The 27,321-nt window shown below is 41.7% G+C and overlaps 1 protein-coding gene across 1 annotated transcript in view; it reads right to left on the minus strand.

The window, feature by feature from the left end:
* The window catches only part of Pcyt1a (phosphate cytidylyltransferase 1, choline, alpha), a 55,901-nt gene that overhangs the window by 10,844 nt on the left and 17,736 nt on the right, over positions 1-27,321 (minus strand). The window contains exons 2-5 of the mRNA XM_028753783.1: positions 21,036-21,162; positions 17,353-17,452; positions 1,905-2,021; positions 715-866 (exon numbers count right to left, since the gene is read on the minus strand). Coding sequence (XP_028609616.1) covers positions 715-866; positions 1,905-2,021; positions 17,353-17,452; positions 21,036-21,152 — 486 coding nt within the window. The 5' untranslated portion in view covers positions 21,153-21,162. The remainder of the gene's footprint in view (positions 1-714; positions 867-1,904; positions 2,022-17,352; positions 17,453-21,035; positions 21,163-27,321) is intronic.

A 27,321-nucleotide genomic window follows, 5' to 3' on the forward strand; every position in this document is an offset into this window, starting at 1 on the left:
CTGTTTTTGAGACAAGATCTTTATTATGTAGCTCAAGCTGGCCTCGAGCTTGTGGTTTTTCTGCTTCAGTTCCTTGGCTTTTGAATATAAACATAATTTTTTACCTTTATTTGTATGTGTTCATTTGTTCATATATTTGTGTATGTAGGCCAGGGGACAACTTGCAAGAGTAAGTTCACCTGGGCCCAGCATGTGGGTTCAGGGTTCAACTTTAGGTCATAAAAAAACAGGCACCAAGTTCCTCTCCCCCACCGAGCCACCTTACTAACCCAGAGAGAAAAACTCTGTGTGTATGGCTAGGACTCTGGATAGTCTAGAGACTGCCACACCATAAAGGGAGGACACACCTATTGAGTGGGGAAAACGTTGTCTAGTTACACAAGTTCATTTAAGTTCTGTAACAGAGTAACCTGGAGCATGTTATTCAGTCTCTCTGTACCTTGTTTTCCATGTGTAAATGGAAATAATAACTATCCCACAGGGCGGCTGTGGGAAGCAACTAGAACATAATGACTATAAAGGTGCTTATAAACCACCAGGCCGCATGTAAGCATCAGCGACGGCCACTATTATAAGTAATAACGCAGTCACCATCTTTCTATAAAACTTACATAGAAGGCATAAATAAAGCATGACGAATAGAAAGCCAGCCTTCTCCCCCAAACACTGAGAGGACGTTGGAACTAGAAATGAGCACTGTGATCAGTCTCTTACCCGGTGCTCTGCCAGGAACTCAGGCGTCAGAGTCCAGGGGGCGTTCCTCACCACCTCATCCACGTAGCGGCAGTGCTGCACTGCGTCATAGCGCTCACTCTCGTTCATCACAGTGAAACCCTTGAAGTTGTGGGTTAGCTCATCACTGCAGACTGGGGGTCACAGCACCACACAGTTGTAAGTCAAGGTCCCCTGTGCAACCCTCCTCATCACCAACCCTTCCCATTTCCTACTTTCTAGGCCTGTGACAATGCCCACCCCACCCCTATCCAACATGGAGAAGCATCTTCTATATGTATGTACTTCAGCCTGGGTAACAATGTCTAGACTAGCCTTCAGGAGTGACACTTTCTACAATAAACTCACACTTTTGAAAAGGGCAAGATATGGAACTCAGATCTTGACTTTGAAATAAACGCCAATGAAGTTTTTTAAAAATGGGTTTTTTTGTTTGTTTTTGTTTGGGTTTCTCTGTGTAGCCCTGGCTGTCCTAGAACTCACTCTGTAGACCAGGCTGGCCTTGAACTCAGAAATCTCCCTGCCTCTGCCTCCCAAGCGCTGGGATTACGGGCGTGCGCCACCACTGCCCAGCTTTAAAAAATGTTTTATTGGAGCTGGAGAGATCTCTCAGCAGCTAAGAGCACTGGCTGCTCTTATAAACTACCTGAGTTTGATTCCCAGCACCCACATGATGGCTCATAACCATCTGTAACTCCAGTCCCATGGGATCTGATACCTTCTTCTAGTTTCTCTGGGCACCAGGCACACATGTGGTACAGAAACACACATGAAAACCAACCAACAAGCAAAAAACCTACCCACATACATATAATAAAAATTTTAATTTTTTTTCCATTTTCATTTTATAAGATTGGACTTGACCATATAACAGTTGCTTGGCAGACTTTTCTTCTGTTGATTTAAAACTGATGAGGCAAAGTCCAGAACCAGTGTTTTTAAGCAGACAGTTGGATCAGTGCTGCTCTATAAGTGCATGTAACTGTAGTACCTTAGCTACGAATCTCTCCTCAGTGAGCTTGCTGCTGAACTGTCCCACACAGACTGAGTTTGAGACAGATACACCATTCCTTTAATAAAGGAGACCTGGGCCAATGTACCCATATCACACAAACAGGAGGGAGATTACTTTTTTTCTGGACAACACCTAAAGTCAACAGATTATTTCTTACCTCCCACAATTAGATACGTATTAGGGAAAAGGTTCTTCGCTTGCATCAGAGCCCGGGCATGACCAGAGTGAAATAAGTCAAATATTCCATCCGCATAAACTCTCACAGGCCGCTCACCTAAATCCAAACAAAAAAACTCATTACACAAACATATTAACTCAATTCCTCGCACCTGACAAATTCAAACAGCACTGTGTAACTTTCATTCTAACAGAGCCTCTCTTGTTAGATGTTCTTTAGGGCCAGGCCTGGTGACACAGACTTGTAATCCCAGCCAGTTTGGAAACAGAGACAGGAAGATTAGCAAATTCAAGGCAAGCTTGGACTATAGAATAAGTCAAGGGCAGTCTGGACAATGTAGTAAGAGCCTATCTCAAAATAAAAAATAAGAAAAGAGTTTGATATATAACCCTATTGAGATATACATACATATATGTCTATACATATATGTATGTATATCTCAATGTACATCTCATATATTTATATATAGTAGAGGCCTTGAATAAGGCCTTAAATTCAGTGGCTACTTCTATAAAAAAAATAAAGTAAATACAAACATAAGCCATGTTACTGTTTTATAGTCCAACAAACTGTGAGGATTACCTGAACCAAACACAAAAGGTTCAAAGACTGAGGTATTATTCCCTTAGTAAGGGTGGCAATTTCTATCTTTGGTACCTGGAATTTAGACTGCAGTCAATGTTTTTATATGGACTGAGTATTTTTTTTCCTTAACGCTACCTTAGATATTAAATATATAGTCAATGAATACATGTCCCGAACTTCAAAATCCTTGGGACTTTTAATGTGTGTATGGAGGAGGTGTATGCATGTAAATGCAAGTACCTATCCCAGAGACATCGATCGGACTGCCCAGAGCGAGACTCACAGGTGATGGTAATCTGCCCACCATGGATGCTGGGGACTGAACTGGGGTCTTATAACCCCTACACCATCTCTCCAGCTCCTAAACCCTCCCTGCAATTTACAACATTTCAGGTTTGTTTAAATAATATAAAACTCCGCTCTGACTGCTAGCACTCTCATTTCCAGTTTGCCTTGATTACTAACAAGTAACACTTTGCTTTGAAAATAAATCCTAGCCAGGCATGGTGAAGCATATATTTAATACTAGCACTTGGAAGGCAGAGACAAGCAGATCTCTGAGTTCAAGTCAGCCTTGCCTACATAGCAACTTCCAGGCCAATCAGGGCTACACAGGGAGACCCTGTCTCAAAAACAAAAGAAAAAAAAAAAACCTGAACATAGGAAATTTGCCCCATTGCTGCCTGAAAGTAAGAAATGATCTGGAGGCATGGGAAAACATTTCTCAGATACATGAAGTACTTGAAAACAAAATAAAAATATTTTAGGACTTTTCCTTTTTCGATTAATTAGAATAAAAAAGAACTGTCTGTGGAGTTATTTTTAGTGCTTATGAAAAGCCAGGAAATTATCTGCAAGTGTATGAGATCAATTCCAAGGTCAAATAAACACTGACATTGCTCACTGTTTCAAATGAGAAATCTCATGAGCCTAAGGACACTAAAGGAGGAACTAGTTCACGGTGGCAGCAGACAGCAAGCAGCAAGAGGAACATGGCCACCTCTTAAGGAAAGAAGGGCCAGAGCCCCATTTAATGGACAGAATCGAAGCCTGGAGACATACTTCCCCCCTTGTCCCAGGGGCTGTAAGCTTTGCACAGTAGTATCTCAGTCAATGAGGTTTACTTGAGGTTTATCCAGGGCATGATTACTGCCAATTAAAAGCACACGCCTTTAATCCCAGTCTTAAGAAGGCAGAGGCAGGCAGATCTCTTTGAGTTTGAGGCTAGCTTGGTCTCAACAAGCTCAGGAGAACAAAGGCTACACGCTGTCTGAAATTCAAACACAAAACTAAAACAAAACAAATCAAAAAAGTCTCTTAAGGGCTATGGATCAGGAAAGAGGAAATATTGTCAAGAGGTTTGGATTTGGGCTGGAGAGGTGGCTCAGCGGTTAGGAGCACTGACTGGTCTTTCAGAGGTCCTGAGTTCAATTCCCAGCAACCACATGGTGGCTCCCATTTGTAATGGGATCTGATGCCCTCTTCTGGTGTGTGTCTAAAGACAGCTACAGTGTACTCATATAAATAAGAATAAATAAATCTTTTTTTTAAAAAAAGATGTTTGGATTTTTAAAATAGCTTTATCCATAAACATGTAATGCTTAAACTGAGAAATCATACATTGCTATTAGGAACATAATTCAGCAACCTTTATCACAAGACAAATGGCAAATACTTGACTCCTTTGAGCTGGCCATTGTCACTCTAGGACACTGTCTTTCAGATAGCCTCTCACTGTGGCATTGTCAACACTTCACCCATGACATGGTGCAGGAGCCATAAACCAAGTAGATGTCCACAGGAAGCTGACCATCGTGGTTGCTGATAAGAGAGACCCGAGTCCTGGGAGGCAGGCTGAGAGGAAGGCTTCTCACTCTGTTCTTTAAGTGCTCTGTGGATGCCTCATCATGTTATAACACAGGAAACACATTTTACTGACATTTTTGCTAGTAGTGTGTATGCGTATAAAAGAAAGAGGGACAGAGCAAGCATATGCAAGCATGCCAGGGTGACACGCAGAGAACAGACGACAGCTTGCAGTAGCCACCACGTGGGTTCTGGGGACTGAACTCAGGCTGTCGGGCTGACAAGCTCCTTTACCTACTGAGTCAATCTTGCTGGCCCAACATCTTAGAATAAAATAGACCAATATAATGAAAAATAATAAGTGTGTTTCTTCCTTCCTTTGAGATGGTTTTTCTCTGTGTAGCCCTGGCTGTCCTGCAACTCACTCTGTAGACCAGGCTGGCCTCGAACTCAGAAATCCACCTCTCTCTGCCTCCCAAGTGCTGGGATTAAAGGCGTGCGCCACCACCACCTGGCCTCTTTTTTTTTTTAATTAATTTTTTATTGGATATTTTATTTACATTTCAGATGTTATCCCCTCCCTGCCAACCCATAAACCCCCATACTCCCTTCTCCTGCTTTTATGAGGATGTGCCCCACCCACCCACCCATTCCCACCTCCCTGCCCTTGAATTCCCCCACTCTGGGGCACCCAGCCTTCATGAGACCAAGGACTTCCTCTCCCACCTATGCCCAACAAGGCCATTCTCCCCTACATATACAGCTGGAGCCATGGGTCCCTCCCTATGTGCTCCCAGGCTGGTGGTTTAGGCCCTGGGAGCTCTGGTTGGTTGGGATTGTTGCTCTCCCCATGGGGCCCCAAACCCCTTCAGCTCCTTCACTCTTCTCTCTCACTCCTCCATTGAGAACAACATGATCAGTTCAATGGTTAGCTGTGAGCATCTGCCTCTGTATATATCAGGCTCTGGCAGACCTCTAAGGAGACAGCTATATCAGGTTCCTGTCAGCATGCACTTCCTGGCATCCGTATCAGCAACTGCCTTTGGTGACTGCACATGGGATGGATTCTCAGGTGGAGCAGTCTCCGGACAGCCCCTCCTTCAGTTTCTGTCCCACACTTTGTCTCCATATTTGCTCCCATGAGTATTTTGTTACTCCTTCCAAGAAGGACCGAAGCACCCACACTTTGGTCTTCCTTTTTCGTGAGCTTTATGTGGTCTGTGGATTGTATCGTGGGTATTCCGAGCTTTTGCACTAATATCTACTTATCAGTGAGTACATACCATGTATGTTCTTTTGTGATTGGGTTACCTCACTCGGGATGATATTTTCTAGTTCCATCCATTTGCCTAAGAATTTCATGAAGTCATTGGATTTATTTATTTATTTATTTATTTATTTATTTATTTATTCGAGTCAGGGTTTCTCTGTGTAGCCCTGGCTGTCCTGGAACTCACTCTGTAGACCAGGCTAGCCTCGAACTCTCGAACTCAGAAATCCATCTGCCTCTGCCTCCCAAGTGCTGGGATTAAAGGCATGCGCCACCACCGCCCGGCCCTAAGTCATTGTTTTTAATAGCTGAGTAATACTCCATTACGTAAATGTATCACATTTTCTGTATCCATTCCTCTGCTAAAGGACATCTGGGTTCTTTCCAACTTCTGGCTATTATAAATAAGGCTGCTATGAACATAGTGGAGCATGTGTCCTTGTTATATGTTGGAGCATCTTCTGGGTATATGCTCAGGAGTGGTATAGCTGGGTCCTCAGGTAATGCTATGTCCAATTTTCTGAGGAACCGCCAGACTGATTTCCAGAGTGGTTGTATCAGATTGCAATCCCACCAACAATGGAGGAGTGGTTTTTTTGAAGTGTTTTTTTTTCTTTCTCCACATCCTGTCAGCATCTGCTATCATCTGAGTTTTTGATCTTAGCCATTCTGATTGGTGGGAGGTGGAATCTCAGGGTTGTTTTGATTTGCATTTCCCTGATGACTAAGGATGTTGAACATTTCTTTAGGTACTTCTCGGCCATTCAAGTTTCCTCAGTTGAGAATTCTTTGTTTAGCTCTGTACCCCATTTTTTAATAGGGTTGTTTGGTTGTCTGGAGTCTAATTTCTTGAGTTCTTTGTATATATTAGATATTAGCCCTCTACTGAATGTAGGATTGGTAAAGATCTTTTCCCAGTCTGTTGGTTGCCATTTTGTCCTACTGACAGTGTCCTTTGCTTTACAGAAGCTTTGCAATTTTATGAGGTCCCATTTGTCAATTCTTTTTTGTTTTGTTTTGTTTTGTTTTGTTTTGTTTTGTTTTGTTTTGTTTTGTTTTTCGAGACAGGGTTTCTCTGTGTAGTCCTGGCTGTCCTGGAACTCACTCTGTAGACCAGGCTGGCCTCGAACTCAGAAATCCGCCTGCCTCTGCCTCCCAAGTACTGCAATTAAAGGCATGCGCCACCACTGCCCGGCTCCATTGGTCAATTCTTGATCTTAGAGCATATGCCATTGGAGTTCTGTTCAGGAACTTTCCCCTGTGCCCAAGTATTCGAGGTTCTTCCCTACCTTCTCTTTTATTAGTTTCAGTGCATCTGGTTTTTTGTCAAGGTCCTTTATTCACTTGAACTTGAGCTTTGTACAAGGAGATAAGAATGGGTCGATTTGCATTCTTCTACATGCTGACCTCCAGTTGAACCAGCACCATTTGTTGAAAATGCTGTCCTTTTCCACTGGACAGTTTTAGCTCCTTTGTCAAAGATCAAGTGACCATAGGAGTGTGGATTCATTTCTGAGTCTTCAATTCTATTCCATTGATCTTCCTGCCTGTCTCTGTACCAATACCATGCAGATTTTTAAATCACTATTGCTCTGTAGTACAGTTTTAGGTCAGGGATGCTGATTCCTCCAGAGGTTCTTTTATTGTTGAGAATAGTTTTTGATATCCTGGGTTTTTTGTTATTCCAAATGAATTTGCAAATTGCTCTATCTCTATGAAGAATTGAGTTGGAATTTTGATGGGGATTGCATTGAATCTGTAGACTGCTTTCAGAAAGATGGACATTTTAATATATTAATCCTGCCAATCCATGAGCATGGGACATCTTTCCATCTTCTGAGATCTTCGTCAATTTCTTTCTTCAGAGACTTGAAGTTCTTGTCATACAGATCTTTCACTTGCTTGGTTAGATTCACACCAAGGTATTTTATATTATTTGTGCCTATTGTGAAGGGTGTTATTTCCCTAATTTCTTTCTCAGCCTGTTTATCCTTTGAGTAGAGGAAGGCTACTGATTTGTTTGAATTAATTTTATATCCAGCCACTTTGCTGAAGTTGTTTATCAGGTTTAGGAGTTCTCTGGTGGGAGTTTTGGGGTCACTTAAGTATACTATCATATCATCTGCAAATAGTGATATTTTGAGTTCTTCCTTTCCTATTTGTATCCCTTTAACTTCCTTTTGTTGTCTAATTGCTCTGGCTAGGACTTCCGGTACTATATTGAATAGGTAGGAGGAGAGTGGGCAGCCTTGTCTAGTCCCTGATTTTAGTGGGATTGCTTCAAGTTTCTCTCCATTTAGTTTGATGTTGGCTACTGGCTTGCTGTATATTGCTTTTACTATGTTTAGGTATGAGCCTTGAATTCTTGATCTTTCCAGGACTTTTACCATGAAGGGATGTTGAATTTTGTCAAATGCTTTCTCAGCATCTAGTGAGCTGATCATGGTTCCCCCCCCCCCTTTAAGTTTGTTTATATAGTGGATTACATTGACGGATTTCCATATAGTGAACCATCCCTGTATTCCTGGGAGAAAGCTTAATTGATCATGATGGATGATTGTTTTGATGTGTTCTTGGATTCAGTTTGTGAGAATTTCATTGAGTATTTTTGCATCGATATTCATAAGGGAGATTGGTCTGAAGTTCTCTTTGTTGTGTCTTTGTGTGGTTTAGTTATGAGCATAATTGTGGCTTCATAGAATGAATTTGGTAGTGTTCCCTCCGTTACTATTTTGTGAAATAGTTTGAAGAGAATTGGTATTAGGTCTTCCTTGAAGGTTTGATAGACTTCTGCACTAAAACCATCTGGTCCTGGGCTTTTTTTTTTTTTTGGTGGGGAGACTTTTAATGACTGCTGTTATTTCTTTAGGGATTATGGGACTGTTTAGTTTATCTGCTCCTGATTTAATTTTGGTACCTGGTATCTGTCTAGAAAATTGTCCATTTCACTCCAGATTTTCCAGTTTTCTTGAGTATAGGCTTTTGTAGTAGGATCTGATGATTTTTTTGAATTTCTTCAGTTTCTGTTGTTTTGTCTCCCTTTTCAGTTCTGATTTTACTAATTTGAATACTGTCTCTGTGCCCTCTGGATAGTCTGGCTAAGGGTTTATCCATCTTGTTGACTTTCTCAAAGAACCAGCTCCTGGTTTTGTTTTTAAGTTGTATAGTTCTTTTTGTTTCTACTTGGTTGATTTCAGCTCTGAGTTTGATTATTTCCTGCTGTCTACTCCTCTTGGGTGTGTTTGCCTCTTTTTGTTCTAGAGCTTTCAGGTGTGCTCTCAAGTTGCTAGCGCTCTCTCCAGTTTCTTTTTTTTTCTTTCTTTTTTTTTTTTTTTTTTGGCTTTTCGAGACAGGATTGCTCTTATAGCCCGGGCTGTCCTGGAACTCACTCTGTAGACCAGGCTGACCTCGAACTCAGAAATCTGCCTGCCTCTGCCTCCCAAGTGCTGGAATTAAAGGCGTGTGCCACCACTGCCCGGCTCCAGTTTCTTTTTGTAGACACCTAGAGCTATGAGGTTTTTTCTTAGCACTGCTTTTATTGTGTCCCATAAGTTTTGGTATAACGGGCCTTCATTTTCATTTAATTCTAAAGTCTTTCAATTTCTTTCTTTATTTCTTCCTTCACCAAGTTACTGAGTAGAGCGTTATTCAGTTTCCACGTGTATGTGGGCTTTCCATTGTTTTTGTTATTATTGAAGACCAGCCTTAGTCCGTGGTAATCTGATAGGATGCAAGGGATTATTTCAATCTTTTTGTATCTGTTGAGGTCTGTTTTGTGACCAATTATATGGTCTATTTTGGAGACGGTACCATGAGGTGCTGAGAAAAAGGTATATTCTTTTGTTTTAGGATGAAATATTCTATAGATATTTGTTAAATCCATTTGGTTCATAATTTCTGTTAGTTTCACTGTGTCTCTGTTTAGTTTCTGTTTCCATGATCTGTCCATTTCTGAGAGTGAGGTATTGACGTCCCTACTATTATTGTATGAGGTGCAATGTGTGCTTTGAGCTTTAGTAAAGTTTCTTTTATGAATGTGGGTGCCCTTGCATTTGGAGCATAGATACTCAGAATTGAGAGTACATTTTGGTAGATTTTCCCTGACAAGTATGAAGTGGCCTTCCTTATCTTTTTTGATAACTTTTAGTTGAAAGTTGATTTTATTCGATATTAAAACGGCTATTCCAGCTTGTTTCTTGGGACCATTTTCTTGGAAAATTGCTTTCCATCCTTTTACTCTGAGGTAATGTTTGTCTTTCTCACTGATGTGTGTTCCCTGTATGTAGCAAAATTCTGGGTCCTATTTACATATGCAATCTGTTAGTCTACATCTTTTTATTGGGGAATTGAGTCAATTGATGTTAAGAGATATTAAGGAAAAATGATTGTTGCTTCCTGTTATTTTTTTGTTTTTGTTTTTATGAGACAGGGTTTCTCTGTATAGTCCTGGCTGTCCTGGAACTCACTCTGTAGACCAGGCTGGCCTCGAACTGAGAAATCCGCCTGCCTCTGCCTCCCAGCCTGCCTCTGCCTCCCAAGTGCTGGGATTAAAGGCGTGCACCACCACCTCCTGGCACTTCCTGTTATTTTTATTATTAGAGGTGAAATTATGTTTGTGTAGCTATCTTATTTTTGGCTTTTTTTTTTTTGGAAGATTACTTTCTTGCCTTTTCTAGGTTGTAGTTTCCCTCCTTGTGTTGGAGTTTTCCATCTATTACCCTTTGTAGGGCTGGATTTGTGGAAAGTTACTGTGTAAATTTGGGTTTGTCAGGGAATAGCTTGGTTTCTTCATCTATGGTAACTGAGAGCTTTGCTGGGTATAGTAGCCTGGGCTGGGATTTTGTGTTCTCTTAAAGTCTGTATGATATCAGTTCAGGATCTTCTGGCTTTTGTAGCCTTGGGTGAGAAGTCTGATGTTATTCTTATAGGTCTGCCTTTATATGTTACTTGACCTTTTTCCCTTGCTGCTTTTAATATTTTTTTCTTTGTTTTGTGCATTTGATGTTTTCATTATTATGTGGCAGGAGGAATTTCTTTTCTGGTCTAGTCTATTTGGAGTTCTGTAGGCTTCTTGTATGTTCATGGGCATCTCTTTCTTTAGGTTAGGAAAGTTTTCTTCTATAATTTTGTTGAACATATTTACTGGCCCTTTAAGTTGGGAATGTTCACTCTCATCTATACCTATTATCCTTAGGTTTGGTCTTCTCATTGTGTCCTGGATTTCCTGGATGTTTTGGGTTAGGAGTTTTTTGCATTTTGCATTTTCTTTGACAGATGTGTCAATGTTTTTCATGGTATCTTCTGCACCTGAGATTCTCTCTTCTATCTCTTGTATTCTGCTGGTGATGCTTGCATCTATGACTCCTGATCTCTTTCCTAGGTTTTCTATCTTCAGAGTAGTCTCCCTTTGAGATTTCTTTATTGTTTCTACTTCCATTTTTAGATTCTGGATGGTTTTGTTTAATTCCTTCACCTGTTTCGTTGTGTTTTCTTGCAATTCTTTAAGAGATTTCTGTGTTTCCTCTTTAAGGCCTTCTACCCGTTTATCTGTGTTCACCTGTATTTCTTTAAGGGAGTTATTTATGTCCTTCTTAAAGTCCTCTATCATCATCATGAGAAGTGATTTTAAATCTGAATCCTGCTTTTCTGCTGTGATGGGGTGTCCAGGACTTGCTATGGTGGGAGAACTGCCAGGTAACCTTGGTTTCTGTTGCTTATGTTTTTTTTTTGTTTTTTGTTTTTTTCCAAGACAGGGTTTCTCTGTATAGCCCTGGCTGTCCTGGAACTCACTCCGTAGACCAGGCTGGCCTCGAACTCAGAAATCCACCTGCCTCTTCCTCCCAAGTGCTGGGATTAAAGGCATGGGCCACCACTGCCCTGCTGTTGCTTATGTTCTTGCACTTGCCTTTTGCCATCTGGTTAACTCTAGTGCTACCTGCACTCACTGTTTCTGACTGGAGTTTGTCTCTCCTGTTATCTTACTTGTGTTAGAACTCCTCAGCGTCCAGCTGTCTCTGTGCTCCTGTGAACCTGAGATCCTGGGTGGAAGAGTTCCTGGGACTCAGGCTGCTTCTGGGATCCTGAAATCCTATGATCCTGGGCATCTTAGAGCTCCTGGGAGTCCAGCTTCCTCAACTGCTCTGAGTGCAGTGGTTCCTCTAGGGTGGGTCAGGATATGGTATCTTCACAAGAGCAGACCAGTCAGCCTCAGCAACAAGGATCAAGCAGAGGAGGGAGTGATATTCGGAAGGGCGGGGTTTGGGTGGGTGATGGGTCCTGAGTGAGTCGGGCTCCAAGCTGCAGTTCTGGGGCTTCTGGTTTGGGGGAGGGTTCTTACCGGCTGCTCTGATTGCAGTGGTTCTCTAGGGTGGGTCAGGGTATGGTGTCTTCATAGGAGCAGACCAGCTAGGGGTCTGCCCCAGCAAAAAGGATCAACCAAGTGGTAGAAGGGGAGTGGTATTCAGAAGGGCAGGGTTTGGGCAGGTGATGGGTCCTGAGTGCCCCAGGCTCCCAGCTACAGCTCTGGAGCATAGGGTTTTGGGGGAGGGTTCTTACCCGCTGCGTGCAGTGGTTCCTCTAGGATGGGTCAGGATATATCTGTTTTTTCTTTTGATGCTAAGAATTAAACCCAGGGATCCCAGCACCTACTTTACCACTGAGCTATACCTTTGTCCTACTGAAGTTAAAGGACATATATTTACTATTGTTCTATAATATAAAGGTTAGCTCAAGTTGTCAACCAGCTTCCTTCCTTTTTAAGCTTGGTTTATTTATCTACAAAACAAAATGAAACAAAACATGAGTTTAGAATCAGCTGGGCAGTGGTAGCACATGCCTTTAATCCCAGCACTTTGGAGGCAAAGGCAGCAGGATCTCTTGAGTTTAAGGTTAGCCTAGGTTTATAGAGTAAGTTCCAGGATAGCCCAAGTTACACAGAGGAAATCCAATCTTGAAAACAAAACAAACCAACCAATCAAACAACAACAAAAATAACTGAGTTGTTTTTTAACTAGTTTATCTTTTTTTTTTTTTTAATCCGAGAATTCATGAAGAAAGTAACACTGGGTTTTCTTAAGCAAGGCTTGAAAGTCTATAAGACAGCCTTTTACTTGATCCTAAAAAGCAAAGACTAGACTATAAAAGCTATGAACATACTGTAGGATAGCCATGGCAAAGCAAGGGGCGGTCTGGTGGAATAATCACTGTCTAGGGAGTGGAAAAGCAGAATGTTACTGAAGAAGGCTATTTGCTAGCACAATAAAACATGGCTGAACCTTTTCCCAACCAGCTTACACCTACACCTCTGCAGCTCCCCTTCCAGAGGCCCTTCCAAGTACTCCTTAATCTCAGTGTCTGAAGGAAGGCTTCACTTCCAGTCTCTGGTACACATGCTGGTATTTTAACCAAATGGTCAGAAGGGGCCACTGTTGTACAGGTCTTGGGGGAAGCAAGCACCAATAAATCACACCCTGACTGGCAACTGTCTCAGCTTGTTAAAAGCAACCTCCTGTTACTCTCTGGGTTATAAATAAGGTGGATTCATTACTCTTGCTAAGTAAGCAGATGTCTTCTCCAGCCAGGCCAAACCCAGTTTCAATGTACTGTCTACTGAGATAGTCTGTCAAACATCAGTTAAGTCACTAGACATTGAACCCATGGTCTGAGGAGTACTAAGCCCATACTCTTCCTCAGTGCCACACCCTCAGCCTACTATCAGACTTGTTTTCAGTTTTTGAAATTACCAAGATGATATGTGGATAAACTAATAACAAACACTCTGGGTAACTATGAACATATCTGAGTAAGGTATGAATTCTGAATGTGTGTCATTATGCTATACATAAAAAGTTCTTGACTCCCGCAGGTTCTATACCATGGCTGAATGTAAAACATGAACTGTTGGCATTTTGAAATTTGACCTCCAGGCCAGAGAGATGACTCAGTGGGTAAAGGTACTTGCCACAAAGCTCGTTAACTTGAGTTCAGTTCCCAAGATGGTAGAGGGAGAGAACTTCTGAAAGTAGTACCTAATCTCATCATGCATACTGTGGTATGCACACCATAGACACACATACAAAATAAGTAAATAAATGTAATTTTTTAAAAAGTTACAAGGCTACATAGTGAAAATCTGTCCCACTAAATAATTAATTAAATTCGTTTCATGAATCAAAAAGGTTGTGCAACATGAGCTATATCTAAATACTTTCTGCAGAAAAGAATAATCTCAGGGACTAGTTTTTTGTTGTTGTTTTAGGACTCTGGGGATTATAATAATTATACAGCCAACAATAATAAATATAGCCAATGAGCGTCTTGAGATCTCCTAGTCAGAATGACATTGTCCAGCATCATTTCTAGCCATATTTTCTATTCATTACTTAGAAAAGACAAAGATAAACACAATTAAGAAGTAATCACAGCCGGGCAGTGGTGGTGCACGCCTTTAATCCAAGCACTTGGGAGGCAGAGGCAGGTAGGGATCTCTGTAAGTTTGAGTCCAGCATAGTCTATAGTGGGGAGTTCCAAGATAGCTAGGGCTACACAGAGAGACACCATCAAAAACAAAACAAACCACAATCACCTTTAATCCCAATGCTGGGGGTAGGGGTCAAGGAGCAGAGGCAGGTGGATCTTTGAGTGCCAGGTCAGCCTGGTCAGATCTACAGAGTTCCAGGCCAACCAGGAACAAGGATGAGAGGTAAGCATCATAAACATACTGCATATGTATGAGAATGCATTGCGTTATAATGACCTCTTTTGTGCTTGCCTCGAGCTAAGTTCAGCCCTATATTTGTAGAATAGATAGAATACTTATCACGGTAATCAGAACAGAAAAAAGATTAGAAAGAAGTAAAGAAAGAATAGGAGATTTAAAACAAGAAAGACTAGTTGCCTGGGTGCCTGTATGACTTACTATTTACAACAGATGCTTAAGAGATGTTTCATTTGCGTGGGTAGGTGGTCTATTTTGAGTCCAGCATAGTCTATAGTGGGAGTTCCAAGATAGCTAGGTTGCTTGTTTTTTGTGTTTTACCTGGATATATGTCTTGGGGTTTTTTCTCTGTTTGTTTGTTTGGTTGGTTGGTTGGTTGGTTGGTTTTAGGTTTTTTTTCAAGACAGGGTCTCATTATTTAGCCCTGGCTCTCCTGGAACTCACTCTGTAGACCAGGCTGTATTTGAATTTAGAGATCCTCTTGCCTCTACCTCCTGAGTGCTGGGATTAAAGGTGTGCACCACCACACCCAGCTGTGTCTATATATCTTGTACATGCATTCATTGCCCAGAGAGCCAGAAAGAGTATCAAGTTCCTGGAACTGGAGTTAATGGGTATGATAGTTTGTATATGCTTGGGCCAGGGAGTAGCACTATTAGGAGGTGTGGCCTTGTTAGAATAGGTGTGTCCACTGTGGATGTGGGCTTTAATACCCTTCTCCTAGCTGCCTGGAGATGAAGATGTAGAACTCTCAGCTCTGCCTGCATCATGCCAGCCTGGATGTTGCCCTGCTCCCACCTTGATGATAATGGACTGAACCTCTGAACCTGTAAGCCAGCCCCAATTAAATGTTGTCCTTTATAAGAGTTGCCACAATCATGATGTCTGGTCACAGCAGTAAAGCCCTAACTAAGACAATGGGTGAGTCATTCTTTTTCTGCCAGGGTGAATGGCTTTTTGAGGCAGTGCCTCAACTTCAGTCTGGCCTCAAATTTGCTATATAGTAGCCAAAGATGATCTGAAATGATCCTCCTGCCTCTATCTCCCAGCTGAGATTACAGATGTGTTTCCATTTATGGTGATCTCCAAAACCAACAGTTCACAAGCCAGGTAACAGGAATTTGATCTTCAGAACCCATGAGAAGGTAGAAGAACTCACTCCACTGTTTCCTGACTTCCATACATGTGCTATGAAGCCCACATGCCCACATATACACAGTATGCACACATATGTGCTCACAAGTACAGAATGCATACACATACACACACACACACACACACAGTGTTCACTAAAAAATTACTTGGGCAAAATTGTTAACTGATGATATAAATTAATCCTATAAATAAAAAAAAATGGACTTTCAAAATAATAAAACAAATCTTTTAAAAAGCAAACAATTAAGCCCAGAATGGTGGCCCACGCCTTTAATCCCAGCACTCAGGAGGCAGAGGCAGGCCGATCCAAGGCTAGCCTGGCCTATAGAGTTCCAGTTCAACTGTTACAGGATATTTGAACCTGTTTCTAGTTAGGATGTGGCTGAGCCCTTAGCACACATGTTTTAATCTCTCTGGCCGGGACACAGACATGCCCTCACTACACACCTTTACTCCCAAACAATGAAGCTAAAGTTAGTTTGTAGAACGAAACACTCATGTTTAAAAGTCGTGTCTAACTGATTGGCAGAAAAAGTGATGACTCAGAAAGATTCGACAGAATAGGATATGCCCAACTCTCATAAGAAGAGAGAGGAAAGGAAGCTACTCAAGGGAGAGACAGTACAGGAAGAAGAGAGTGCAGTACAGGAGTACAGTAGAGTTTGTGGAGTGCAGTACAGTCGAGAAGGAGAGTAGAGCACCACAGAGAAGGAAAAGGAGACAGATTTATCAGAAAAGTTTTAGAGACAGACAGATTCAGAGGCCAGAGGCCAAGAGAAAACCAGATTGAATAGCACAGCTGGGAGAGGAGTTTGAGCCAGAACAGCTGAGTTGAACCAGCCAGTCAGAGTCAAAAAGAACTAAGAAGGGGTGAGCTTATTCAGCAGCAAGTCTCAGAGGCTGAAAACATTCTAGGCCTAGATTAGTTTGTTTGGAGGCTAGAGGCTTCCAAGACTAAGCCTAGGTTAGCAGATGTCAGCGGGCCTCCCAAACAACTTCAAACAGCAGTGTACACAAAAAGAAACCCTGCTTCAAAAATAAAAAAATAAAAAAATAAACCCAACAAAATAAAAAGGTAGGGGGTAAATAAATAAATAAATGAAAAAGCATACAATTATCATTAAAGGTAAAATTAAGTGATGAGTCTCTCCTAACTTGCGATATTTGTCTTCTATCAGTCATCAATATCATAGTTGACTGACAATATGAGAAAGAACTGTGGAGAAAATTCTGAGGCTAGGAAAGGTATATGACAGAATATTAATTATTTAGATATTTGTAAAAACAGACATAATCATAGGGCAAGAAATACAGCTGAATATAGAATACTTGCCCACCATGAGCCAGGCTCTAGGTTTGGTTTTTCTGCAGCACAAAAAAAAACAAGCAAGCAAACAAGTCATAATCCAGCTAGAGCTAGCAAGATTTTTGTCTTTTCTTTTCTGCCACCATGAGGATCAAATCCAGGTCCTTGAATATGCTAGGTAGTTACCCTACCAATGAGTGACATTCTCAGCCATCAGGCTAATAGTTGTGATGTTTTGTTATTGTTTTTGTTTCATGATCACTATGCCAACAAGCCAGGAAACAAATGTATAACAAAGAAAACAATTTACAGTTTTATAGAGTGAAGAAGTTATCCTCTGCCGGGCGGTGGTGGCGCACGCCTTTAATCCCAGTACTTGGGAGGCAGAGGCAGGCGGATTTCTGAGTTCGAGGCCAGCCTGGTCTACACAGTGAGTTCCAGGACAGCCAGGACTACACAGAGAAACCCTGTCTCGAAAAAACAAACAAAAAAAAAACCAAAAAAAAGAAGTTATCCTCTCCAACAGAACACTGAGGCAGACTAGCATGCTAAACACTATAACAAATAAGACAGTTAAGCAGTTACTTACAAGGAGTTCCCCTGCAGGCTTCTTCCATAGTCACTCTGACATAGGGCTTACTAAAGTCAACTTCAATTTCATCAGAAAAAGGAGCTGGCTGCCGTAAACCCTAAACAAGAACGTTACAGAAAATAGTTAAAGTCAATGGTATTCACTGAAGTAGTCAACATAACATAGCTTTAAAGAACAGTCAGTTATTCAACCATGTGACTAAAACTTTGTAACACTAAGAAGAAAAGCATTCCAAAGTGAAGAGTGAAAGTTGCAACATTCTTCAGACTGAGTAAACAGTGTCCTGAAGAAGGAACACCTATCTGGCTATTTCAGAGTTAAACTGAGCAGTCTGATTGGGAAGCTAAGCACTGGCTCTGGAGGCCCCCTCACAGAATGGTGGAACAGCAAACCTTGGACCCTGTGACAAAACTTCCGTACTGCCTCAACTAGAGAACAGGAAGGCGAGCAGCTCCTCAGTAGAACGCTGGCTGCTTAATGCCTACTGTGATGTTATGTTCAAATGCTTCCAAGGACTACTTGTAACAGCGTGCACACATTTAAAGAGGAAACAAGGGTCAGAAAAGTTATGAGAACTGTATGTGTTAAGAAGTAAAGCTGAAACCAGAATGTGGGTGTGCTTGTCTTTCTGTACATGGCTTTGCTTGGGAGGTTTTGTTTAATTTATTCTTAAAATTTTATTTCATTTTTTTTTTTGGTTCTTTGAGACAGGGTTTCTCTAAAATTTTATTTCTATTGGATACTATAATTAATGGAACTTTTTAAAAAAGCACTTTGGTTGTTTCTTATTAGTATATAGAGATGCACCAATTGTGTTTGTGGGACTACAATGGACTTCTGTATATTTCCTTGGTCCCATAACTCAGCATAACTCAACTAGTAGGTTGGTTTTGTTTGAGAAAGGGTCTCTGGACTCCTGATCCTCTGCCTCTACCTCCTAGGAGCTGGGATTACAGCTGTGTGTCACCACGCCCGGCTTCACCTATCAGTTTTAGTGGTTGTCAGGTTTTCTTGATGCCTTAGGAGTCTCTACACATGAAATACTGTCATCTACCAGGCGGTGGTGGCGCATGCCTTTAATCCCAGCACTTGGGAGGCAGAGGCAGGAGGATTTCTGAGTTTGAGGCCAGCCTGATCTACAGAGTGAGTTCCAGGACAGACAGGGCTACACAGAGAAACCCTGTCTCGGAAAAAAAAAAAAAAAAAAGAAAGAAAGAAAGAAAGAAAAGAAATACTGTCATCTACAGTCTAATTGTGAACAAGTACAATTTAATGGAGTTCTCGTCAATCTGGAGGTTTTATTTCTTTTTATCATACCATATTGCCATTAGAACTTCTAGTACAACACTGAGCAGAAGTGGGGAGATAAATATCCTTGCCTCATTCCTAGGCTTGTAGCAAGGGAATCATGAATCTTTCACTATCACATATGATGTGAATTGTAGGTTTGTCTAACTTTTTTTTTTGAACTAGGCTGAGGCAGCAGTTCTCAACCTGAAGGTCTCGACCCCTTTGAGGAATGCATCAGATATCCTATATATCAGATATTTACATTATGATTCATAACAGTGGCAAAATTATAGTTATGAAATAGCAATGAAATAATTGTATGGTTGAGGGTCACCATAACATGAGGAACTGTATTAAAGGGTTGCAGCATTTCTGCTCAGTTCGAAGACTGAGAACCACTGTCCTAGTGCCAATTGCCATGGTAGCATATTATAACTATGTAATTTAATACTGTTTGCTCAACTCAAACATTAACAGGTAAGTACAGAAATAAATATGATACGATACAAGATGAAGTGTCATTTTGCAATGAGAAATTAAGCAGTGCCATATACCACAACATGAGTTAATCCGGAAAACTTATTCAGCAAAAAAGGTCGGCCACATCGTATACTTTTTCATTTATACATAATATCTGTACAAAGCAACACTAAAGAGAGAAACATTAGTGGTGTCCAAAAGCTGAGTAGAAATGATTTGCTAGTAGATACAAGGCTTCTGTGGAGTAGTAAATACACTCTAAAATTGGTTACAGGGTGATGACTGAAAAAACAATCTGTGACTATACAGAAAACGTCTAACTTGCTGGGCTGTGAGATAGGTTACATGATATATCAATTACAGTTCAATGCAGCTGTTCCAAGGGAAGAACAGTTTTGTTTGTTTTGCTACAGAGTCAAAAGAAGTTGAAAGTACAGGGGTACAGTGTTGACAACAAACAATGGCAGACGCTTTTCCCTCTAGGGTCAGTCAGCATGCTGGGTGAGGGGTCTGGGCCATTGGCCAAGACTAAATAGCTGGCATATACCCAGGAGATGTGATAGCAAGTCACTGAGTCCATGTAAACATTTTACAGGAATCTATAAAGCAAAGTAATTTAAAGCCATGAAATCCTCCAGTTCTAAAGACCAAGGAATTTCAGTCTTCTCAAAGCTCATTTCTCCAAACAGACTGAAAGCCTCTGCTCAGTTCCCCAGTACAGAGACTGCAGCTCTGTAGTTATTAGCTGTCCTTACTCCAGATGGACTCTTTAGTCTGAATTCTCTGAGAAACTTTCAGAAATTAACAATGCACTACTTTTTTGTTTTTTGGATACAGTGTCTCACTTGTAGTGTTTGCTAGCCTCCACTCTAGATGTAAACCAGGCTAGTCTTGCACTCAGAGATCTCTACCTGCCTGCCTGCCACGTTCAAGAAAACTGGTGCGCTGGGCATGAACACAGACTTGTTGGCTACTAAGCCATCTTCTGAGTCTTCTATGACATGTAGAATCACACTCCCTAAAACATCCACATTTTATTCTACAGAACTTATCAAAGTGTTAGCTTATATAGCATAAGGAGTTTTATAAATATAGCTAAATTCAGGTTATCAGGGCAAGAAAATTATTCTGGATAATATGGATATGGCAGATGCAATCCTAAAGTTTTTGTAACTAGAAAGAAAAGATAGGGAATTGCAAGTCAGAGCTATGTGATGACAGAAGCCCCAGTGAGAAGAGTGTCACTGCGCCAGCACTGCATGCCACACAATGAACACCTCTGGAAGCTTAAGGAAAATAAAGGAAACAGACTTCCCCCAGCACTGTCTCTGCCAACGCTGCTTTTAGCTCCAACACCCATTTCAGACCTCTACTCTCCAGAACATAATCCACCTATGGTTTAATATTAACTCCAATGATCTCCAAGTGTCTTCTGATGTTTTTAGGGGAAGCTTTAGAAAGGTCCCAAGCTGAGACAAGATAGGAAGTTTGCAATGGTGTCCTTCATCTAAGGCTCACAGTAGTCTAGGAAGTATGTCATAATGTCCCAGAGATGGAGGTATATAGGAGACAGTGGTGGCTGTGCCCAGCAGTAAAGTGAAGGATGACACAGGAAGGACAGAAGAACACAGGACACATCCTAAATCACTAGTGGGAACCACCACGCCTTGACTTTGTTACCACAGATTTGACTTTTAGCCCAACACGGGCATATGCTCCAAATTTTCCCAACCACTTTTTTCAATTCCCATGAACAGCTCCTACAAGTGAGTTGTAGTTCACGTGGCAAGACAGCCTTCCCACTCACGGTTTTCTCTGCCCATCGTTTAAGAACACTAACGCCAATGTCATAATGTCCTATCGCTCTCTCCTCCACCACCAGGTGTTGCCAGCCACAGCTCTTCACTTACAACTGCGCAGCGCTGCACTTTGGAAGGAATTCCATCTTCCTCTGTTGCTCCGTTAGGACCAGGTGCCTCTTTCCTCCTCTTCCTCGAATTGACTTTAGCTGAACTCTGTGCATCCATCTTCTTTTAACTGTTCAAAAAAAGGGAGAGAAGTGAAAAAGTGTCTGAACCAGTATTTCAGAGATAAAAGCATAGCGTTAATTACAAAGCATACATTTCACCAAGATAAGCCAATGGCAAAAACAAGGATTCATATAAAACAACACTGTGGAACAATGGCCACAGTTAATCTCCTGACCTTGAAACTCCTCCCAACACTGCAGCCTACACACAGCCAATTTCATATCTTGGCTGTGTGCAGAGGACTGTAATAACTGGGCTAAAAAATGATTCCAATTCAAATCAAATTAGCTAAAATGCTTGTGACCAGAAGTGCAGACTTTAAAGTTTTTTGGATTCCTAACCTGAAAACCTGAAATACAAAACACTGTGAAATCTGAATTATTTTTATCACACTGAGGATATTCAACCTACACAGTGTGTGTGTGTGTATATGTGTGTGTGTGTGTGTATATGTGTGTGTGTGTGTGTGTGTGTGTGTGTGTGTGTTGTATGTATTGGGAGGTTGAAACAGGGTCTAATGAGGGCCTAAAACTCAACCTATAGGTAGACCAGGGTGGCCTCAAACTTGTGATGCTTCTCCTGCCTCTACCTTCCAAATGCTACAATTACAGGACTGGGCCCCACTTCCGGCTCATACTCTGTGTATCTATAGAAATACAGAGGTGCAATGTGAGAGCTGTCTTTGGTAAAATGCTCTTGCCTCAGCCTTCGAGTGCTGGGACTACAGCTAAGAATCACCATGCCATTTCTTCTTCTTTCAGGGTCACCACCTCATACTAGTTCACAATTTCCAGCTAATAAAACACACCAAATCTCTTTCTTTAAAAGAAAAACTCACTTTTCCGTCTAACTTAGCAGAGAGTTTCTGGCACTTACCTTTCATGAGAGTGAGAACCACCAATGTTCCTGTTTAGATGTGGGCTTACGATACCCTGCTAGCTCCCAGCAGAAATATTTGCATTAAAAAATTGTTTTTACTACATTTATATTAGTGTGTGTGTGTGATATATGTGGAAGATGTCAGAGGATAACTATTGGGAGCTAGTTCCTTCCTCCTACTACACAAGTACTGGGGACTGGACTCAAGTTGTCAGGTGACAATGCCTTTACCTAAAGAACCACCCTGTTGGCTCCAAATTTGCATTTTTCTTGAGTAATACAATCTGCATGGAGGAACTGATTTCTTTTTAATGATGAATTGTTAGGCTCCCCAAGTACAGAGAGAGAGGAAGCTCTACAGTGAACTGTCATTTCTACGTAAGGTAATGAACAGCACACTGGAAAATCCTCTGAACAAAAGGGGGAAAACAACAGACAGACAGAATGAAGCCATCCCCTTTGCCTTCATGCCTCCTGTAAGCCCTTCTGGACAAGCCATTCTTCTGAACAACTGCAGCTCTGCTTCCCTTCCCTTCCTGCAGTTCAAGTCCATGTGGAAATGTGGCAAGATCTACAAGAAACCTGGCCAGATTCTTAAGAGGCCGAAGGTAACGCCCCATGAGTCATGGCTAAGCAGGAGCCTGACCTAGAAAGATATCAGTTTAGAGTGACAGGAGAACACACCCAGAAACTGCCTTTCCTTATAAACACAAACTGGCATGGAACAAAGGGCAGTGTCTGGAGAGAATGAGTTCTCCCAGTTAACTGTTCTTCCAAATGTGCGCTGATCAGAGAGGCTTGGTTAAGAATGAAGTCAGTCCAGTTTCTCACTTGCTTACTGCGGGCCTCTTCTATAAGCATCTGTTGAATTCCTCTACTGAGGCTTCCCTCTTCCAGGTGATTGTATTTTGTGTGTGTGTCAAGCTGATGACAACTAAGCCGCACATATATAAAACATCACAGTATGCCAGGATAGTGATACAGGCTTGTAATCTCAATACTTGAGTGTCAAACGCTGAAGAATGAGTTCAAAGCCAGCTCAGTCTATACAGCAAGTTCCATGGCAGCTGAGTTACACAGCAAGACCTTGTCTCATAAAATCAAAACCTGGAAATGTAGCTCAGTGGTAAACTTGCCTATCATGCAAAGGCATTTGGTACAGCTTTGAGCACCACAAAAACATAATCACGGTGTAGATGTGAGTAAAAGCACCACTGCCAAGCCTGATGACCTAAGTTCAATGTCCAGGTCCCACATGGTGGAAGGAAACTACTAACGCCTGAATGTTGTCCTTTGACCTCCACACATGCACATGCCTCCCATAAATAAATGAAGAAGTAAAAAAGTGAGTAAGTGGACTAAAATTAAATGTAGGTAGCAACTATTTTAAGGAGGCTTCAGCCAGGCAGTGGTGGCTCACGCCTTTAATCCCAGCACTTGGGAGGCAGAGGCAGGCGGATTTCTGAGTTCGAGGCCAGCCTGGTCTACAGAGTGAGTTCCAGGACAGCCAGGGCTACACAGAGAAACCCTGTCTCAAAAAAAAAAAAAAAAAAAAAAAGGAGGCTTCAATTGCTACATGGAAGTCACATGCAGGGGTGCACCTTTAGAATGTCTGATAAAGGATCCCAAACCCGTCATGTGACAGTTTGCTAAAGAACAAGATATTTACACAATGTCAAAATATCTCTCCATAGATTATTAATTACAAAGGGGAAAGTGTTACCTTGATAGTAGGGATGTGGAAAATGACTCCACAAAACCATCCACAATCCCTCCTGTTCTGAGGTACTAAAGACATACCACCCATACAAAGTGTGTCAGCAAGAAACAAACAAACAAACAAACAAACAACCCCCAACTGAAGAACAACCCACAGAAGCCTGTAGTCTTCAAAAAGTGCCAGCCATGAAAAGCCATGGAAGGCTGACAAACTAACCCTCCAGAACTTGGTAATTACACTGTCATGTGCTATTTGCTTTTAGGAGCCATACACTGAAGTGTCTTGAAACAGAAAAGCATGATCTACAGCTTACTCCAGGTACAAGGAAAACGAGAAGCAGAAGAAAGAAAATATATTTGACAATGGCAAATGTTTGCAACATATGAATCTCAGAGGGGAATATGGGAGTTTACTTTAACATTCCTGAACTTCATGATGGGCTTCACTTTTTATATTTTCCCCAACACAAACAGAGGAAAGGAAAACAAGGAAAATGTGATATATATATGCAGAGCTGAAGTGTGACTCAGTTGAAAGCACTTGCCTACCAGCTACAAGGTCCTGTGCTGGATCCCAAAGTGAGAAAAGAGTAAAATATGACCCTAGATTGAACACAGAGAAGTTCATCTCAGTACTCCTGCAACTTTACTTTCTTTTCATAATAAAAGGTTTTATTTTAAAAATCTCTACAATTTCTTACACAGATCAGCTCTTATATGAGATCATCTCTGGAGTCTCAAGAAACTAGTTCCTTCTCAGTTCCAATATGTTGAATCCTAACATGTGCTACATAACACATATTCATTATATATATATATATATGAATATATATTACATACATACATACATATATAGCAAGTGCTATATAATGAATGCTGTGTTTTACAGCTCTGTTGAAGGATAATTGACATACATTAAACTGCACAAGGAAACTGGAAGAATATTCAGTGATTAAGACAGCAGACTGCTCTTCCAGAGGACCCCAGTTCAGTGCCCAGTACTCACATCAGCCAACTAATAACTGTGTGGTGACACATGCCTTTAATCCCACCACTTGGGAGGCAAAGGCAGGCAATCTCTATGAGTTTGATGCCAGCCTGGTCTACATAGAGCCCTAGGACAGCCAGGGCAACATAGACTTTGACTCAAAAAACTAACATTAACACACACACACACAAACAAACAAATATACACATACACTGCACATTAATACATCTGCGAAATCAGACTTAAAGAATACTAGCATATCTAACACCTTCAAGTTTCCTTATACCACCTTGTAGCCTGCCCTTCCCCCTCAGGTTTAACACTGATTTAGTAATGTTCTGCTGAGAGCTAATGGCACATGGCATCACAATGACAGAAACACATTCAAAAGGCAGAAATCACAGGGAGAGGCTGCTTTATCTATACATGTTTCTGAAGAAACTCTGAGTTCCATAGACCTACCTTAATACGTACCGAGAGGCAGAGCCCCCAGAAACATCCCATTAGGCTCCATCTCTTAAAGGGTCACTCATCACACTCTTACACCAAGAACCATGCCCCCACAAATGAACCCCAAAGGGATCCGCTCAAAGTATATAAAAGCCACAACATTCTGCCTGTTGCCCCCAAAGTTCACGTCAATCTGTTCTGAAACAACCCAGTGCAGCCCCCAAGGTACCACGAGACTAAGAAGCAAATAGACCTAGGCTATACAGAATATAGTTTATTGGAGGATGACTGACTGACAGAAATATGGTCATAAGCAGCATGAGACCAGTTAGAACCTGCAAGATGGGTCAAGTAGGGGAGGTGTTATTTATGGGTCAGGACAAAAATGACTTTGTCATGACTGGAATGTACTTGCTTTATCTTAAGATAATAGTAAAGAGTCAGGAGTGTCCCCAGATCAAGGGTCCTATGATATAAATCAATGCATATGACTCTACTCTAGTGATTTTCATTCATATATGGTTTGCTGGGAAAGTGTGCAAAAAAAGGTTACTTAGAAGCAGATGTGGTGGCTACAGCTCAAGGCTGTAGTCACATGAATCTACATCCTTATCACCTCACAGTGCAAAATTCTCACTCCCCTCCAGTGCCAAGCAGAAGTCCAAAGTCTCATCTGAAACTCAAGACAACCTGTAGTGAGAATTTTGGTTTCTTAAAAAACACATCTATGTTCTGTGAATATGTGGGATTTGGGGCTGTTTCAGATTGCACAGAAACTAACTGCTCTGGCAGGGTTATGATTCTGCCAGCTGAAGATACATTTGGAATTCTGGAGACCCTGAGAACCCCAACAGGCTGCTGCTCCCCCTGCTGCTGCAGTTTATCAAGTGGTCATGAGCCAAAAGATACAACTACTAAGATCAACACTGCCCCAAGGAACTCGGTGCCACTCATCAGCAGGAAATAGTCTAATGAGATCAATGCCTCCTTTTCCCTCTAACCTTCCTTTTCTCCTACCTAGTGGGGTGTGTGTGTGTTTACGTGTGTGTGTGTGTGTGTGTGTGTGTGTGTGTGTGTGTGTGTGTGTGATGGGGTGGAGAAGGGTGGTAAGTAAAATAACTCAATAAAGTAGCCAAATTACAGTTATAGCAACCATGGTCTATATGTGATTCCCTCTAAAACAATAAGCAAGCTACATATACCTGAGATAAAATGATGGGATAGAGACAGAATAACTACTTATGTTCCAAAGAAAGCTAGCGGTAAATAGAAAGAAACAAGCAGTCCAAAGCCAGTCTGAAAGGCAGCAAGGAAGACACTAACCACATCTTTTTTTGTTTGTTTGTTTGTTTTGTTTTGTTTTATTTTGTTTTGTTTTGTTTTGAGACAGGGTTTCTCTGTGTAGCCCTGGCTGTCCTGGAACTCACTCTGTAGACCAGGCTGGCCTCGAACTCAAGGATCCGCCTGCCTCTGCCTCCCAAGTGCTGGGATTAAAGGCATGCGCCACCACTGCCTGGCCCAAAGCCAGATCTTTCACACTTAGTGAGGAGTGAGTCCCCAAGACTTTGCTGCTTATCCCCCGGGGCTGGCTGTCCATGCTGCCAGAGGCTCTGCCTGCCAGGCCCACTGTTGATAGCTGTACCTTTCTGGGGTTCCAACTGATGCTCAACATGCCTGACTATACAAGAAATGGTTTGTCTGGGCTCTCTGAGCAAGTTCTATCCTGTGAGAAACTTCTGCCTGGCCTCTTACCTAGGCTTCCTTTGAAATCTGGGTGGGTGCTACCATGACCCCATAACCCTTGTATTCTGCATCCCTGCATATTCAGCACATAGATAGCAAAGTACAAGCTGTACCTAGACCCATGTGATTCATGCATGCCTCAGACACCAAGTGCTTGGCCTGTCTGAATCAGGGAAATGAATCTAAGACACCTCCTCCCCAAGGTACTTGCTGCAATAATTCTGTTCTGCTAGTCCTCTCAGCCTGTGATGGAGGAATAGGCTGATTTCTCAGCTACACTATTAGCCTTTTGCAATTATCCCAGTGCTAAGCATCACTCTCTAGCACACAGCTTCTTAGATGCATCCTTTCATCATTTTTCCTTTGTTCCTTCGCTGGCTGCATATC

This window comes from Grammomys surdaster, unplaced genomic scaffold (genome assembly GCF_004785775.1).
Source record: "Grammomys surdaster isolate TR1022 unplaced genomic scaffold, NIH_TR_1.0 125956, whole genome shotgun sequence".
In the NCBI taxonomy this organism is placed as follows: Eukaryota; Metazoa; Chordata; class Mammalia; order Rodentia; family Muridae; genus Grammomys; species Grammomys surdaster.